This window comes from Cryptomeria japonica, chromosome 1, assembly GCF_030272615.1.
Source record: "Cryptomeria japonica chromosome 1, Sugi_1.0, whole genome shotgun sequence".
Taxonomy (NCBI): Eukaryota; Viridiplantae; Streptophyta; class Pinopsida; order Cupressales; family Cupressaceae; genus Cryptomeria; species Cryptomeria japonica.
Window position 1 is genome coordinate 263,457,695 of NC_081405.1, and position 19,531 is coordinate 263,477,225.

Below are 19,531 nucleotides of genomic sequence, written 5' to 3' on the forward strand. Positions count from 1 at the left end.
GTTAAAGCGATCGCACATGCCTCAACGGGGGTGATTGTTTTAACGTAGTGATACACATAAGAAATGAGAAAGGAAAGGAGCACGTTATCACAAGGATTTAGCCCCCAAGTGTGAGATAAACCCAAGGATAATAGACACAAAACACAAAGCACAAGGTGACTTCGCTTTCCTTGGGGTCAGTATGTTGTATGATAATTCATGTATATCATATGTATGTATGCATAATTGTTCTTCATTCCCCAATCAAGGAAGGTCACCTAGAAGAAGGGAACACATGTGTCTTTTGAGTCAACATGAGAGAGACCAAAAGAGATCTCAATGCTTTGCATCGTTCTCAAGTAGACAACACTAAGGACGAAAAATAGAAGAATGAGAATAACATATAGAAGAAGTAACAAAAGAGAGGAGGAGAGAATCTGCTATGCTAATGAAACTAGTCTAGCATGTCATCTACCTCCCGATCTTGTTGATCAATGTTTCGGGAAGGCAGGGAACACGCTAGAGGAGGAACATTTAACACAGCAGATGGAGCTATCACAAGATCCAAACAAGGGCTATGTTCATGTCCCGAGCCACGTTGTTCTTGTCTAGGAGCTAGGATAAGTGCTTTGGAAAATTCATTAGATAGATGGTTATCAACATCAACAAGTTCATATTCACTATCAGAAGCAAGAGAAGTAACATTTTCATCTGTATCATTATCAAGATTTATAAAAATAGGATCTTTAACTCGCACAGGATCAAGACCATCATGCATCTTATGTTTAGGATATTTTGGCTCAATTTCCGGCTGAGGAGAAAATGGAATAATGTTTGTTGAAGGTGTTTTTGGAGATTGTAAAGTTTGAGAAGCAGCTGCTTGAGCTCTAAGACGACGCTTTCGTCGGCGTTCGCGTGCAGAATGGTTTCGTCTAGTCTTAGTAGGAAGTGGAGAAGATTGAGGAGGAGGAATGTTCTCATCCTTATCACTTGGGTGTTTAGGTTGTGGTCTCTTAGGCTGGATAATAGGAGAAGAGGAAGGTCTCTTCTCTCTATAAAAGGATGGAGGTGGAACTGCTCCATATAAAGGAGGAATTTTTGGTTTAGGAAGAAGACCAAGTCCATCATGACGAGGAGGTATAGGTCTACTTTTAGAAGGTTTATTCGGCATAGACATAGTCACATCCATCGGAATGGGTTGGGAATCTTCTTGAGGAAAGACATTAGTTTTATCTTTCAAAGGAAGAACTTCCTTCTCAAGAATGATAGGAATATCAAGTTTAGGTGTTCTAGGTTCACTTAGAGATAGGATCATATCTGTTTTCCACTTTTGATAAGATTTGAAAAGATGATCACTTCGCGAAGGAAGAGATTGGAATTGTTTAGGCCAAAAGTAATCAATAGGAACACTAGAAGTTCTTTCAGCTGGTTTAAAGAGACTATGATTGACAGTAACAACTTCACCATTATGGGGAAATTTCAAACACTTATGGATAGGAGAAGCAATAGCTTTCATGGAAGATAGCCAAGGATAGCCAAGCTTCACACGAAATTGTTCAGATGAAGGAATAATAGCAAAGTTCACATCAAGGGATTTGTTATGGACCTCAATAGGCAATGTAATAGAACCAATCACAGGAGAAGAAAATGCATCAAATAATTTCACAATCACATCTGTTTTGTCATAGATCACTTGATTCAATTGCAAAGTAAAAAGAAATTCTTCAGTAATAACATTAACCATGCACGAAGGATCAATAAACACTCCACGACAAGGTGTATTCTTGACTTTTGCAACTATGTATAAAGGACCATCAGGTGCCCTGATAGTTTCACTAGAATCAAATGTGATGGAAGGTTCTTTAGGGTTTTCTTGCTGCTCTACAAAGTTAATCACATTCGGAGTCATAGACACAAGACCATCAGATGACAGAGAGGAATCATTAGCCTCAATCGCATTAGAGGTATGAGAAGGTAATGGATCAGTAAAAATCTGAAGATTTTGGTTAGGAGGATCTACAGATGTGTTGCCTTTATCATTCACTCCAGAAACAGAAATAGTATTATTATCAATCAAATCTTGAATTTTACCCTTTAAAGAAAAACATTTTTTAGTATCATGACCAGGTTGACGATGAAATTGACAAAAAGATTTGTTATCAAAATAAGGTGAAGTAATCTTTGCAGGATCAATTTGCCTTATAGGAGGAAGAGTAAGCACATTTTGTTCCAATAACTTATTCATAATACTATGCAGTGATTCATTCAAAGGAGTATACTTTCTTTCTTTCTTGAAAAACTTAGAAATAGGAGGCACACCTGATGCTACATTCACATTGTTGTTGATGATGTTTTCATTGAATTTGATGGAATCTCTGTTTGGTTTAAACTTCCCAAATGGTTGTTGACTGCTATCACCCTTATCACTCGGAGCCATAGGATGTGATTGTTCCATTTGACTCACAGTCAGTTGATAATTGTGAAGAGTGGCACACAACTGTTGGAAAGAAGTAAACTCAGAAAATAGAAGTTTGTCTCGAATATCTTTTTGTAAATTAGAAATAAATATTCTTTGAATATCATTGTCAGGCACTGGAAAAGAAATTTGAGCATACAAATGCTTATATCTACCAATGAAATCAGTCACTTTTTCTTTAACACCTTGTTTACAATGCATTAAATCAATCAAAGTAACTTTAGGACTTATATTGTTTTGAAATTGTTGAATGAAAGCATTTGCAAGTTGTTCAAAAGAAGTAATAGATTAAGAAGGCAATGAGCAATACCATTGTAGGGCTTTGTCTCTTAATGTTCTAGTAAACAGTTTTGCAAGCAACCTTTGGTCATAAGCAAAATCAGTACAAATTGTTTGAAAAGTCTTAACATGTGTTAGAGGATCACCTTTACCATTATAAAGCTCCAAATGCGGGATTTCAACATGTTTAGGGGGAATAGCTCGAACAATGTCAAGAGAAAGTGGGCTCGCAACATCAAATGTGGGCACACTAAACTTAGATTGATTCATAGAGGCAATTTGTTGCTGTAAAGAAGAGACAGTTTGTGCAAGATTGTTAATGGTCGCTTCAGTCGAAGAATTCATATTAGGTGTGTTAGATTGAGATGGAGGTGTTATGTTATTGAAAGAAGGTAGAGAGTAAGGTGGTGGGACCCTATGATAATTAGTCATAGGAGATGATTGGACAGGAGGAACACTACAAGGAGGAATGGAATGGTTAAATGAATTGCCCCCTTGCGTCATGTTCATTTGTGAAGATGTAATAGGAACACTCATTGAAGGAATGAATGAAGAAGTCAGATTGAATGAAGGAAGAGGGTTGATTGAAGAAGAGGGATTGTCCCCATGACTGGTGATCATAGGAGGAATATCTTGTATTGAAGTAGCCATTATGTTTGATGTAAAGGTAGGTATGCTAGCAATAGAAGTTGTCAAAGGAATAGAATGAGTGACTTGTGTAGGAGGTTGTGTATAACCTAAAGTTTCGGCACAACTCTTCATAGGCATTACATTCGAATCCACAATGTGTGCAATACCACGCAAAATATCAATTCCATTCTTATCACTTTGAAGCATATGTTTTAGGCCCTAAATTAAAGGAAGAGCTTGACTATTGGGATACTCATGAGACATCCATTGGTGAAAATCGTCAAATTGATTATCCAATTTCGAAATTTGTTCTACAAAAACCTCATGGAGAGCTTCTTCATCATTAGGAGGATTAGAGGAATTACCCATGTCCTCGTTAAAAAGGCTATTCAAATTAGGTTCCATCTCCTCGGTAGTTAAACCTCAGAAAGACTTAATTCTACGGCTTCGTCTAACGGGAATAGTGTAAGTAGGGCTTATTGTTGTAAAACTCATGCACTAGAGAGAGAGAGAAAATTTTGAATTTTAGAGGTAGCAATTTTCAGTAAAATCAGCCAATTTTTTGGATTTAAGCTGTTAAATGCAATCACGACAGTCTCCCGAAATTTCGGAAAAAATGTCCGGGACCGTGGCGCTCGGAGTGCACACGGTCCTTGCAACTTTTTTCAAAATTTGCAAGGATGAAAGGTATGATGATTTTAGAGCTAATCTGAAAAAATTGAGTGATTTTACGATCTGTAGATAGGCCAAATTAAAGTTGCAATCTCAAAATTGAACCCTACCAAGATTGTCGAAAAATGCAAAATTTGAATTTTTGAAAAAGAGAGGGAAATTGAAATTTTGAACTTTATGATTTTAGAGGGAATGTCAAAAGCAATGCAAGTTTTGAAATTTAAAAGTTGACTCAATTTCACGCAAAATTCAATTTTGAAAGTGGAAATTAAAGTTGTTGTAATTAAGCACTTAATTTCAAAAGTCACAAAATGCAAGAATTTGAATAAAGCACTGAAATTTCGAATGAATGCCAACACACTTTTCAGATTTAGGACAGTAAGAAACACAATTTTGACATGAATTTCAATTTCAATGATTTTTGAATGATTAGGAGCCTTAAACCAAGCAATCACAAGACCAACTTTGACTATAATTTTGAAAGTGTTATAATTGATAAAAGAAGCCAAAATTCTGGATTTTAGTAGGAAAATACAGTAAGATCTTGCTCCCAAAATTTCGGAAAAAATGTCGGGGACGATGGCGCTCGGAGTGCACACGGTCCTCGCAACTTTTTTCCAAATTTTCAGGGATGAAAGATATTGTGATTTTATTGCTAAATCCAAAGTTACAGCTGATTTGGAGATGTTTTGATCAGTGAAATTATCGGACAAAGGTTGAATCAAGAGGGTTTCAAAAATTAGGGTTTTGACACTTAACCACTTAATTTTCAAAATTAAAGCACAAATATGAATTGACAATTTGTAATAGAAGGGCAGATCTGAAACAAGCATTAACAATTAAATATTTCACAAGTTCAATTTCTAAAATTTTTTTTTAGGGTTTTTATGCAATCAACCTCTAAAATTTGCAAAAGATCAAACATGGAAATGTAATCAAGGAATCAAATTTTCAAATCTAACCATGAATAATCAGAAAGGATGTTCACGTCGGGTTCACCAAAATGTAAAGCGGAAAATCACAATCGAACCCTAGTTGCTCTCCCCTCTTCCAACTCTGAGGAGAGAGAAGGGAGGTCGCTAGGGTTGATGGTTTTCACTTAAGGGAGAGACTTTACATTCAAAAGAGGGGCTGAAACCCACAAGATCCAATCCCACACAAATGCAAGATTGGATGCTAAATGCGTTTCAAGGGTTAAGACAACAAGGCTACCCTCTTTTGTAAAGAATGTTGATAGAAGAATTAAGCTAGGAATGCATAGAAAGTGACAAAGATTCGCTTATAAACTGAGTTAGGGATATAGGATGAAGCTGCGGACCTGGAATTAGCAGTAAAATGTCGATACGACGCTCTCCTGCAAATTTGAGCAAAAGTTGTCGGGACGATGGCGCCCGGCGCCACGGTCCTCCGAAAAATCCGCGAAACGAAGGGGGATCTGTTCGTCTCTGCACAAGGATTCTAGATCTTCAATTTCAGTCGCGTACCTGCAACCTACACACAGAAAAGTGAAGACGATTGGGGGGTTAGGGATTAGGGGTTTGCCTTTAGGTCAAACCCCAGTTTTGGAATTAACCAAGAAATGAGAAATGCTGTAAATGTAAAATGTCTGTAATGTAAAACAAGTACTAATACCTTGTTGTAAGGATGTTTGTATCCTTATGTGCGAAGGTATAGATGTTGTTGTTTGTTGTATGTTGTAATATGTAGCATGTAGTAAGTGATCTCCTCCAGCCAATTTTTTGGATTTAAGCTGTTAAATGCAATCACGACAGTCTCCCGAAATTTCGGAAAAAATGTCCGGGACCGTGGCGCTCGGAGTGCACACGGTCCTTGCAACTTTTTTCAAAATTTGCAAGGATGAAAGGTATGATGATTTTAGAGCTAATCTGAAAAAATTGAGTGATTTTACGATCTGTAGATAGGCCAAATTAAAGTTGCAATCTCAAAATTGAACCCTACCAAGATTGTCGAAAAATGCAAAATTTGAATTTTTGAAAAAGAGAGGGAAATTGAAATTTTGAACTTTATGATTTTAGAGGGAATGTCAAAAGCAATGCAAGTTTTGAAATTTAAAAGTTGACTCAATTTCACGCAAAATTCAATTTTGAAAGTGGAAATTAAAGTTGTTGTAATTAAGCACTTAATTTCAAAAGTCACAAAATGCAAGAATTTGAATAAAGCACTGAAATTTCGAATGAATGCCAACACACTTTTCAGATTTAGGACAGTAAGAAACACAATTTTGACATGAATTTCAATTTCAATGATTTTTGAATGATTAGGAGCCTTAAACCAAGCAATCACAAGACCAACTTTGACTATAATTTTGAAAGTGTTATAATTGATAAAAGAAGCCAAAATTCTGGATTTTAGTAGGAAAATACAGTAAGATCTTGCTCCCAAAATTTCGGAAAAAATGTCAGGGACGATGGCGCTCGGAGTGCACACGGTCCTCGCAACTTTTTTCCAAATTTTCAGGGATGAAAGATATTGTGATTTTATTGCTAAATCCAAAGTTACAGCTGATTTGGAGATGTTTTGATCAGTGAAATTATCGGACAAAGGTTGAATCAAGAGGGTTTCAAAAATTAGGGTTTTGACACTTAACCACTTAATTTTCAAAATTAAAGCACAAATATGAATTGACAATTTGTAATAGAAGGGCAGATCTGAAACAAGCATTAACAATTAAATATTTCACAAGTTCAATTTCTAAAATTTTTTTTTAGGGTTTTTATGCAATCAACCTCTAAAATTTGCAAAAGATCAAACATGGAAATGTAATCAAGGAATCAAATTTTCAAATCTAACCATGAATAATCAGAAAGGATGTTCACGTCGGGTTCACCAAAATGTAAAGCGGAAAATCACAATCGAACCCTAGTTGCTCTCCCCTCTTCCAACTCTGAGGAGAGAGAAGGGAGGTCGCTAGGGTTGATGGTTTTCACTTAAGGGAGAGACTTTACATTCAAAAGAGGGGCTGAAACCCACAAGATCCAATCCCACACAAATGCAAGATTGGATGCTAAATGCGTTTCAAGGGTTAAGACAACAAGGCTACCCTCTTTTGTAAAGAATGTTGATAGAAGAATTAAGCTAGGAATGCATAGAAAGTGACAAAGATTCGCTTATAAATTGAGTTAGGGATATAGGATGAAGCTGCGGACCTGGAATTAGCAGTAAAATGTCGATACGACGCTCTCCTGCAAATTTGAGCAAAAGTTGTCGGGACGATGGCGCCCGGCGCCACGGTCCTCCGAAAAATCCGCGAAACGAAGGGGGATCTGTTCGTCTCTGCACAAGGATTCTAGATCTTCAATTTCAGTCGCGTACCTGCAACCTACACACAGAAAAGTGAAGACGATTGGGGGGTTAGGGATTAGGGGTTTGCCTTTAGGTCAAACCCCAGTTTTGGAATTAACCAAGAAATGAGAAATGCTGTAAATGTAAAATGTCTGTAATGTAAAACAAGTACTAATACCTTGTTGTAAGGATGTTTGTATCCTTATGTGCGAAGGTATAGATGTTGTTGTTTGTTGTATGTTGTAATATGTAGCATGTAGTAAGTGATCTCCTCTTCAATGGTTGAATCCTTGTTTTGAATGCAACACTTAGCCTTGAATGGAGACTTAGAAAGAATGCTTGAATGCTTGAATGCTTGAATGTTTGAGTATAGTTTCCATGCTTTGTACACATATGTCCTTCTCATCCATGTATATCGAATGAGAGAGAAAAATGTAGTTTATATACTTGCCAATTAGGGCTGATAGACTGATTTTCCTGACCTTAGGCCGACCAGGAAAGTTAATTTCCAATTTGCAAACAAAAAGACCCGAAGTCCAAAAGAGACCGGGCCCAAAATAGGACCCAGGGACTAGGGCACTGGGTGCCATGGTCCTGGGGGACCAGGGCGCTGGGCGCTCTGGTCCCACCTCCCGGGACAGCAGGGTGCAAGGAGGTTCAGGCCAGGGTACTTGAAAAATGCAGTTTTTGGTGTCATAATCAGGTTTCGGGGTCTCCATTCAAGTTGCGTGTTGCGTCGCCATCGTGAAGACCGAAATGCAGTCGAAATTGCAAGTGTCGCAATTTTAGGACGCTACAGGATGAATATTATATCTTGGAACGTGAGGGGTCTTGAGTCCCCGGACAAAAAATACATTGCTAAACGTTTTATGGACACAATTATTAACAAAGATTTCATTATGCTTCAAGAACTTAAAGCTATTGACTTTATGTTAGATGTAAGTTTGGACTTAATATGGAAGGATTCCATTAAAATATGCTCTGCCCACTCTAAAGGAAAAGGAGGTACGACGTTGTTAATCAACCCGAAATGGTCCAAGCATATTATTGGTACAGGTAGACCCCCATGCAATGGTGCTGTGTGGGCATCTATCTGTAGCAATAATATGACATTTGGAATCTGCTCTGTTTACGCTCCTAATGATCCTTTGGAAAGAGCTACCCTGTGGCTTTGGATAGACTCCCTGCCAGACATCCCATGGATCTTGGGGGGTGACTTTAACATGATTGAATCGCAAAAAGATAAATATGGTGGCAGACCTTTCAATTGGAAACCAGCAGAGATGGTTCCTTGGAATAATATGATACAAAGAAAAAAACTCTTTGACCCCCTCAAGAACAATGATAATACAGATCCTAATCTGAGATTCACTTGGTGTAACTTTCAGCAGGGACATTCCAGAATATATGCTAGATTAGATAGATTTTACACCCACTCAAATAGCTTTGCCTTCATGCCTGATGATCTCGGTAATGTTGTTTCTATGCATCCTACTGCCTTGTCTGACCATCACCCCATCTCTGCCTGTATCAAACTTTCGAATGCTCATCATGCCCCTCGATCAGGAGGATCCAGATATATCCTCAACACCTCTCTTCTGGCTGATAATGATATCCTGGCTGCTATTCATCTTATCAGTACATTCAATAAGAATAGTTTTCCTTCCCTTTCCTGCCGAGACAGATGGCATAAAAACTTACTTGCCTAGAAATCTTTACTCCAAACTCTTGGACAAAAGAAAGCAAAAGACTTCAGACTCCTTGAGAAATCTCTTTCTGATAAGCTAAAATCTGTGGAAACTCTTATTCAGAACAACCCGTCAAACCACAGTTTGGTCCCTATGATCTCCGTTGCTAGAAACAATCTTCGGTTGCATCAACAAAAACTTGTTGATGGTGCCAAGATTAGGAGCAGGGCTCACTGGCTACAACATGGTGACAAAGGCTCAAAATTCTTCTTTAATTATCTTAAACAAAAGCATACCAATGAGAATATAACTAGCATTTTGGTTGATAACAGGGAGATCACAGACCCTATTGAGATCAAGAAAGCCTTTGCTAATTATTATTGTAAACTTTTTACCTCTGAGGATAACAGTGTGTCCTCGGAGCTAAGAAACAAGATTAGTACCATTATACCTAAAAAGATAAACCAAACAGATTATGACTCTCTGGGGGAGAAATTAACTATACAGGAGATTATTAATGCTATCAACTCTCTTAAAAAGGATAAAACCCCGGGACCTGATGGTATCCCGGCTGAATTTTATCAAGCCAATGTTAACTGGATTAGCTCTGACCTCCTGGACCTTTATAACGAGGCCTATGAGGAAGGTACTCTGGGTAACATGATTAATAGAGGTATAATAAAATTAATACCTAAAGAGGGAGACAAAACTATTATCAAAAACTGGAGGCCAATCACTCTCTTAAATGTATCTTATAAAATACTTGCTAAAATCTTGGCTCGCAGACTGGAAACCATTCTGCCTAAATTTGTTAGCTCTACCCAGACAGGATTTATTAAAGGAAGATATATCCTGGAAAACCTTATAACCAGTTGGGAAGCTATGAACTGGGCGAAGTCTTCCAATCAGGATGCTGTGATACTTCTCCTAGATTTCGAGAAAGCGTATGATAGAATAGAATGGAGCTTTATTGACATTATGCTTATGGCTTTTGGTTTCCCTATCCTATTCTGCAATTTTATCAAGATTCTACTAAAAGATGCTATGGCTCAAATTGATATAAATGGGTCTCTCTCTGATCCCTTCTCCTTGACCAGATCTATAAGACAGGGCTGTCCACTTGCCCCTGCTCTCTTTGTGATTGCCTCTGAAGCTTTATCTTTCATCATCACTGACAATACTCTCTCCCCGGCTGTCAAAGGTATCACATTGCCCAACAATGAAGAACTGAACATATGTCAATTCGCTGATGATACCAGTTTATTTGTTAAATTGGAAGATTTAAACTTTTGTCACCTTAATAAAAAACTTGATCTCTTCTGCTCAATCTTCGGAGCTAAACTGTCTCAGGCCAAGTGTATCTGTCTTGGCTGGGTCGAACATCCTTCGGATTGGTTTATGCAATATGGTTTTCTGTGGGGAGGCCCCAACAATATAGTCCGTTACCTGGGTATCCCCTTTGCTGTTGAACCTTCGCTTAAGGACATGTGGCTCTGGATCAAGTCAAAAATCACAAAAAAACTCAATAGCTGGTACAACAAAACTCTGTCGCTCACTGGTAGACTCCAAGTTTGTCAAAAAATTCTATCATCTTATAACATTTACTATGCCTCGGCATGGATGTTTAACAATTACCAAATTGTGGAAATTTAGAAGGCCATTAGGAACTTCCTATGGTCTGATGGTAAAGGCAACAAAAAACTTCACGCGGTAAAATGGGATTGGTGCAGAACTGATAAAAATTTTGGGGGATTAGGTCTGAAGGACCTCAAACTCCAAGGCATCGCTCTGGCCACCAAATGGGTCTCTCACTGTGTTGATGGTGAAGAACCATGGAAGGTGCTTATCCGAAACAATATTTTAAGAGGCTACCCCAAGAAGGCTAAATCTTGGAAAAATCTCCCATTTGCTGATATTTTATTCGGTAAATTTACCTCTATTGTACATGGATCTGCTGTTTTTAAAACCATATGGAAAGCTTGGGAGGATTCGAGACATTATATTACGGATAACCTCTTCTACACAGGTAACCTTCTTCATGGTGAGAGGTCCATCTGGTGGAATCTGTTTCTCCAGGGGAAGCCGCTTGCCCTGACTCAAGGATGCTTGGCTAAAATTTGGAATAGATTAGGTATTTCCACCTTCATCGATTTATTTGAGAATGACTGTCTGATTAAGTGGGATGAATTAAGAATCAAGTACAATCTTCCTGCTGCTCATAAAAAAACATATAACATGATTACTAGAGCTTGCACCAATATACCTTCAATATGTCTCATAGACTCGCATAGATTTATAAACAGTAAATGGCCAGATGGAACTGTGCTGTGTAAAACAAAAGCTAAAAATGTGTACAATACCATGAATAACAATCAGGAGATTATTAAGCATGTCAATACTTGCTGGTATACCTCACTGGATACGAAGCAATGGAATAAATTTTTTAATCGAAACTGGAAATCCTACATTGATCCCAAGATCAAATGTTTTAAATGGCTTATTTTGATCAATAGGCTTCCTATCAGCAGTTACTTGGTCCCTAATGATCTCTGTAAGCTTTGTAACAGACAGGAATCTTACAGGCATATTTTCTTTGAATGTAAATTTGCTCAGAAGGTGTGGGCTCTGTGTGGAGTAACTTATCCCAAGTACATTGATATTTTAGAAATACTGACTGGATATATTCATGGTCTCAAAAATGATTCTAATATTTTATGGTTTATTATCTCGTCTAACATCTTGTGGCAATTATGGAAGTGCAGGAATGAAGAAAGGTTTCAAGGCGTGCATAGATCTCTTACTGAGTTATTCTTAAAACTCACCCTTTTGAAAATTTCTTCGCAGGTCTGTATCACTATGATGATCGAGAAGGAGAAATTGAGCAGATTCCTCAAGATGGGTCACTCCGCTATGTTCATTTTTGAAATGAAAGACGGTTACAACTATCGTAACCACATGAACAATATGGTCCTATTCAACAAAACGGTGAAAAAACTACACAAAGAAATCATCAAGAATAAGAATGCGACCGATGATCAGATAAAAATGATAGCCCAAATTCAAGCCAACAAAAGCATCGCTTGGATGGAAGGTCTGCTTGGATGGACCGCTTGGATGGAACAATATGAAGACCTGTTACATTAAACCTTTGTATATGTTAATTATCATTTTGTAATACTGTCTCTGTATGGTGTATTGATGTAACTTTTGCTTAGCATACTCGGTTTTTGTTTTCTCTCCGTGTGAGGCATGCCTCTGGAGTTGAAAAACTTGAGATTCCTTTTCGTACTGTAATTTCTGTTGATAACTCTATAATCAATATAAAAAATTCTTCTGTATATTTTCAATAATAAAAAAATACAACATTATTATTATAAAATAAGTAATAATAATGTTAGTTTTAAAATTAGGGTTAGAGTTAGGTATATAATTAAAGACAAGGTTGGGGTAATAATTATTGTGAGGGGAGGAGTTAGGGTTAGAATTTGAGTTAGGGATAGGGATAAAATTATTATTGATGTTAGAATTTTATATAAAATTATCAAAGATATATATACTTAATTCAGAATTAGATTTAGTGTTAAATTTTCATAATGTATTAAAGTTATATATGCTAATGTTACAAATTTAATGTTATATTTTTATATAGATTGTTATGATTTCTTTTTGGTATGTTAAAAGGCTAATGATTACCTTAGTGCTTACATTAGCATTTCCAATTAGATATGAAAAAGTTTAAAAATTATATAATTAATATATATGTAAAAAATAAAAGAAATAATTTAAATAAAATATATTAAGAAATAAAAATATAATAAAACTAAATATATTAAAAATTTACTAAAAGTATAATTAAAATTTATTAAGTAAAATATAATTAAAATATATTAAAAAATAATAAAATATTATATAAATAAAATATATTAACAGATAAAATAAATAGATTTGGAAGAGATAGTTACATATAGATGGAGAAATAAAGCTATTCAAATAAACTTTTATTTATAAATCAAAAGTAAATAAACTTTCATTTATAAAATTAATTCAATTATAAAATTTATTCATTTTGAACTAAAATAAACTTCATAATAAGTATAATAATAAACTTTATAAATAAGTATAGCATTATTATTATAATAAGTACAATTAAACAAATTCTCATTATAAATATAAAATAAGTAATAATAAAGTTATATTTTTAATTATATATATAATAAAATTAATTTATAATTATTACTAAAAAATTGTAAAGTTTATTGGATTAGAAATGGTGTTAGTGTGAGAGTTATGGTTTGGTTAGAGTTATTATTCAAAAATTCAAAAGTGAATAAACTTTCACTTATAAAGTTTATTCAATTATAAAATTTATTCACTTCTGAATAAATTTGATAGGTGAAACTTTATTCACTTTGAATTAAAATAATCTTTAATAAGTATCACATTTTATACTTATAATAAGTATAACACTATTTTGCAATTCTTAAATCTGATTGGTCAGCTAAAAAAAATGACCTAGGTGAATGCATAAATATCCCGCCTTAAAGATATAATAGTGTAGGGATAAAGATATAATAACAGGTATAATAATGGACATTTTAAGACATTTCCTTAAGATAGATCTATAATTTGACATTATAGAAAAAGTTTTAAATTATTTTTTATAATTGTAAATTTTGATTTCTATTTAAAGTAATTTTTTTTTATAAAATAATGTTAAATCAATAGACATAAAGGCAAATACTTGCTTGATGCAAGGTAACTTAAATGATCAAAATTCATTGATTTTGTCACTTTGGTGATTTTGTCACTTTGGTGATTTAATTATTTTCTATTTCTATTTGTATAATAAACATGTAAATTTGATGACTTTTTTATTCTTATTACTATAATTTATATATAATCTTTTTAGTTCCTTTCACTTTTTTTTATTAACTCAAAATAATATTACAAAAATGTCAAAATTTCTTTCACTTTTCACTTTCCATTTTATAATTTTATTTGATTATCTTTGCCTTCTAAATTTAATTTTTAATATATGACCTAATTTATTGAAAAAAATTACCTAAAGTTAGAGAGATTAAAAGTTTGTGATGATATCCAATAGTGGATATGGTGTACCACATAATGAAAATTATAGTCTTAACAATTATATTACCTTTTAGAGAAAAAAAAATTAGGCAATATTAGGCACGTATGAGTGTCGCCTCACTCAGCACTTCCACGTGGCATCACTCGTTTTAATCTACAGTCCGGATGTACAAATTTTCCACGATAGTGGAGAATGAGGCGGAAAGGCATCTCCTTTCGTCCCATCAAGGAGTAGGTTGTACAGGGGGGCAAGTTAAACGCTAAAGCCATTCTGTCACATCACGATAATTTTTTATATTATTTGTCTGATCTAATATATCATTGGATGAATTGGTTATTAAATTTCTAACCATTTTTAATTATGACAGTTATTAATTGTATATAAAAATTGTGGTTTTTTTCGTTCACAATTTTTTTTTCTATGCCTGCAGAAATTCGTATTCACCAATCACAGCATAAAGAAATTATTTTTTAAAGAAATTATTTTAAACTCTGATTGTTTAGCAAGGACAATGACTAATAGCTATTTAAGAACATGATGAATGCATAAGTATTCCTGCCATGGGCAGGAACTAATAAAAATATTATAATTATATTAAAAAAATTATTAATTTTAAGATGTATTTGTAGATGAAAATAAATCTATAAATCTTTCTCATGCATTGATATTATAGATGTGTGAAGTCAATATTTCAAGGTGGTGAGAGTTCAATGAATCATACAATGAATGAGATATAGATTGATCAGATTGTTTCAAATTTAAAGAAAAAATTTAATTGAAATAGTTTCATATATGTAAATAACATATACTATGATGATTACAGATTCATGATTTTTTTTGTTGACAGTCAAAACTAAACTTCCAGCAATGAATATTGTCAAATCTAATCTCACATCATGATTGTTTGAAAAAGTTATCCCAACTTGTCCTATCATCCCACTCTAACCCAGCCAAGTTAACTGTCCACTCTCGTGTTCTGACATGTGAGGCCAACTATTAACAATGATACTCCTGATATGATATCCTAGAAATCATGAAAACTCATTCAATCTAATCCACATGATGATTTGAAAAAGTTATCTCAACCATCACACTCTAACCCAACCACGTGTGTTGATATCACAGACGTGAGATTTGAACGACCGGCTAAACGTGACTGAGACGGAGACTGATCGAAGTGTCTCAAAACGCTCTGTGCCAAATGACTTTAGTTTCATTTTCGTTGAAGTTGAAAGGATATGTACAATAATACGATGTAGGTATCTTCCCTGCTGGAATACTTGAGAGGTTTGAGCTGGAAAATATTAAGGCAAGGCACCTTATCCAAAAATGTTATGTTTGTAAAAGTACTTAAAATGAAAAAATATTACTCAAGTTCATCAAAAACCTATGTGCTATTGAAATAAGGGGCTTGAAGAAGTTTATTTAAAGCTGCTAAAAGGAAATTTTGTGAAGTAATTCCTTGCATTCTTTGAGAGAGAGTCTTATATGTTAGCCTCGTTTAGAGAGAATTCTAGACGCTAGGAAAACATGCAGATTGCTTACCGTGCAAAATATCCTGTATCCGTCTGTGCTGTGCTCTTCTTATCCATTGTTTGCAATGCACAGTTAACGTTTAACGATGTTCATCTCTATATCTGTAGCACCAAGAACTATACAAGCACTAAATTGGAGAGTAATCTGAACTCAGTTCTTAATAATCTTGTAAGCAATACATCATCATCATCAAATGGTTTCAACACCTCTGTCTATGGCCGAACTCCAGACAAAGTTTATGGTCTTCTCCAATGCTGGGGAGACGCAACAGTGGCGGAATGCTTCAACTGTTCCAACTTGGCAAGAACCAGTGTTCGCCAGGAATGTAGAAATGCCATAGGCGCTAGAGCTTGGCTGCCCAGGTGCTTCATACGCTACGACAATTACGACTTCATCGGAATACTTGATACCGAGATGAAGCTTGCTTACAATGGAAAAAAGGTCACAGTTGACCCTGATGGGTTTAGTACGGCGGTTTGGGGGTTTCTCACAAAGCTGTCAATTGAAGCCGTTGGATCTCCTCGTCGCTATTCTTCTGGATCGATAACTACCTCTACATTTCAGCAGATATACGGTCTGGTTCAATGTTGGAGCGATTTAACTTCTGTTAGAGACTGCAAAACATGCTTAAAAAATGCAATTGGTGAGTTGTTAAATGTGACGGGAGATGGAACTCATATTGGAGGTGAGGTCGCCTTCGGAAGTTGCGTTGCTCGTTACGACACGTACACCTTCTTCGATCCTGCCTCTGCACCGTCACAGCCTCCCTTCCAATTGCTTTCTCCCCCATCACCTCTAAAACCAAGTAATATAATTGTGTCTTGATGTCTTTTAAATAACCAGAATAGGGCTTTATCTAGGGTTTTACTTGACTGAGCAATTGAATTGATCTGCTGTGCAGAATTTTTTTCAAACAAAATAGATATAGTTCTGGGTACTCTCGGCGGCTTCTTGGTGATGTTATTGCTATGCCTGTTTGCAGTCAGAAGAAAGTTCAAATCTGCGGTATTATGGAAGCCACCCTTCTTAAGGAAAGCTATTTATGAGGTGAAATTTTATTGAATTTTTCATTATATAATTTTTTTATCTACAAAATTCCTCGACAATAAGCGTTTTGGGACAGAATCGAGAGTTTTTTCTCTTCACTGTCCTCAAATTCTGGTCAGATAATAAATCTTTTAGTTAAAAGTTAGATACAAAATTTTAATATTAGCCATGCATTATTTAGCAGAGAATCCAGATACAGATGTGTTCTCAGCGATCGGCGAGGAACATGTAATGATGTTCAAGTTGGAAAATATCAAGGCAGCAACTAGAGATTTCCATGATGATAACAAGCTTGGAGAAGGGGGATTTGGCTCTGTATACAAGGTAACATAAACCTAAAAAGCCAGGTTTTCAGAGTATAAAAGTTAGTGAATAAGTTAAGCCATACAAAGTGGATGTTTTAATCTTATTTTAATCTTAATCACTGATCTGTCCACAAAATACTTTTCTATACTTGTTTTGAATATAATTGCTCAGATATGTACTCAATTGGAACCCACTATAACAAGTTTGAAGTAGTATTTTCCTCAATTTGGAATTCAGAACTGTATTATATGTAATGCGAAGTTTAAGGTTTATGTTTTTAATTTTATTTCAGGGAACAATGCTAGATGGAAAACAAATAGCAGTAAAGAAGCTTTCTTTAAAATCTTTGCAAGGGAAAAATGAGTTTCTAAATGAGGTTAAATTGGTGGCCAAAATTCAGCATCGAAATCTTGGGAAATTACTTGGATGTTGCACAGAGCAATTAGAACGATTGCTGGTTTATGAGTTCTTGGTTAACAAGAGTCTTGACAAGATACTATTTCGTGAGTTTATTCTAAATAATATAAATGTGAAAGTGGTATACTGTTTGTTCTTCTTTAGGATAAGCAAGTGAAAGTCGTAAGATAATAATTTTGATTGATGGGTATATAGATCCAGAGAGAAGAAAAGAGCTTGACTGGCCAAAGCGTTTGAACATCATATGTGGAATAGCTCGTGGGCTTCTATACTTGCATGAAGATTCTCACCTACGAATCATCCATCGTGATATCAAAGCAAGCAATATTCTTCTTGATGAGAAAATGGAGCCAAAAATATCAGATTTTGGCTTAGCAAGACTGATTGGTCAAGATGAGAGTCATGTTGAGACAAGGGTTGCAGGAACATAGTAAGAATCTAACCATTAATGCATCACATAGATTTACGTATCAATCATATAAATCTATAATGTTTTGAAGCTTCAAAAATGCGGTGACTTGCTGGGTGAATTGTAAACTCCTAGGTTAGATTTTCAGATTTATAATATTTTATTTGTATTAAATTCTTTTAGTCTATCTCAAGATAATTTTAATATATTTCATACAAAAGTTATGAACATAGAAATTTTTTTAAACATTTCTTAGAAGTAAGAAATAATAAACGTAATTTGAGGCTTTGATCTTTTCATCTTTAGTACTTTCATTCTCTATCTAACAATATATATTTTAATGTTTATGTGCAGTGGTTATATGGCACCAGAGTATGCTATGCAGGGTCAATTATCTACTAAAGCTGATGTGTATAGTTTTGGTGTTGTCATTTTAGAAATCATATTTGGAAGAAAGAATACTGATAAAAGATTATTTCCTGAATTTCAAAGCTTGATAGATTGGGTAAGACAAAAGTAAGATAATATAGTTTGATTTCTAAAGTTATTTACTTGTTGTACTTAAAGGCTATTCATTTTATGGTACAATAATTAATACTAATTTTATAAAATCATTCATATCAAAAAAATTGTAAATGATTACCATATTTTTACTAGCCAAAATTTACCTTCAATTATTCAATGAAATACTATTTATGAATAACTATATATCTTACAAATATGAATATGTTTCTTTCTTACACAGGTATGGAGATCTTACCATGAAGGAAATATAGTGAATGTGATTGATAGAGAAATAGTAGAGTTTTTCTCTAATGAGCAAGTTTCAAGATGTATTTATGTAGGTCTTTTATGCTCACAAGCCAATGCATCACTTCGTCCACCAATGACTACGATTTATGCAATGCTTTCAAACCCTTCTATGGAGAAGTTACTAGATCCAACAAACCCTGCTTATCTAAGTCTTGAACAAAATGCAATTCCACGTAGATCATATACATCTAAATCAATGTCAATAACTACAAGTACAACGCCATCTACTTCATCTACCTCTCATTTACTCCCCCCATCTATCATCAATTCATCAATAACCAGTTTAGATCCAAGATAATCCTTTTTACTTTTTCTTATATAATAATTTCAAAGCTTTGAATAGCAACCTTAATGTGTAATCTTATGAGATTTGGAATAGTAATCTTATTGTGTAATATTATGAGATCTATTTGGTACTCATCATTATGGTGAAATTTAACTAGTTATCAATAGATTGATTTTCCATCAATTAAAAGTGAGAATATTTTTATTTTCAAAATAAATTTGAGTTTTATAAGGTTAAGATGTATATTTTTTAGCTTTATAAATTGTAGAAATTATTTATCTACAATATAATTGGTTAAAATATCTTGAATAGCCTTTAAGTACAACAAGTAAATAACTTTAGAAAATGAAATTGAATTGTGGAATTTTGGCATGCTCTATGTGCAATTGTGCTCTATGTGCGATATAATTTTTTGGATTATGCTCTGCGTGCGATTGTGCTCTACGTGAAGGGCTCTGCTCTATGAGTCATCAGTGGGCCCGAAGGCTGGAAATTGATTTAAAGAGGAGAATGGCGGAAACAATGAGCTAACAGGTGTGTTCATTCCATGTTTTCATTTCAATTAATATGAGTGAAAATTATCCCTCTTCCCTCTGTCGTT

The 19,531-nt window shown here is 34.7% G+C and overlaps 1 protein-coding gene across 1 annotated transcript; it reads left to right on the forward strand.

The window, feature by feature from the left end:
• The first annotated feature begins 15,422 nt into the window (after nucleotides 1-15,422).
• On the forward strand, nucleotides 15,423-18,991 carry LOC131075751 (cysteine-rich receptor-like protein kinase 43). The gene is made up of 7 exons (XM_059217113.1): nucleotides 15,423-16,457; nucleotides 16,554-16,686; nucleotides 16,882-17,023; nucleotides 17,298-17,508; nucleotides 17,618-17,852; nucleotides 18,186-18,336; nucleotides 18,577-18,991. Exons 1-7 carry the CDS (start codon nucleotides 15,647-15,649, stop codon nucleotides 18,940-18,942), a joined length of 2,049 nt encoding a protein of 682 aa, XP_059073096.1. The 5' UTR covers nucleotides 15,423-15,646; the 3' UTR covers nucleotides 18,943-18,991.
• Nucleotides 18,992-19,531: the final 540 nt, after the last annotated feature.

What these genes read in the sequence shown, in the direction of transcription:
- LOC131075751 (XM_059217113.1), top strand. Translation starts at nt 15,647, where the DNA reads ATGCAGATTGCTTACCGTGCAAAATATCCTGTATCCGTCTGTGCTGTG. An exon ending in CCCATCACCTCTAAAACCAA is followed by an intron (nt 16,458 to 16,553) that starts GTAATATAATTG and finishes TCTGCTGTGCAG; the next exon opens with AATTTTTTTCAAACAAAATA. An exon ending in GATTTGGCTCTGTATACAAG is followed by an intron (nt 17,024 to 17,297) that starts GTAACATAAACC and finishes ATTTTATTTCAG; the next exon opens with GGAACAATGCTAGATGGAAA.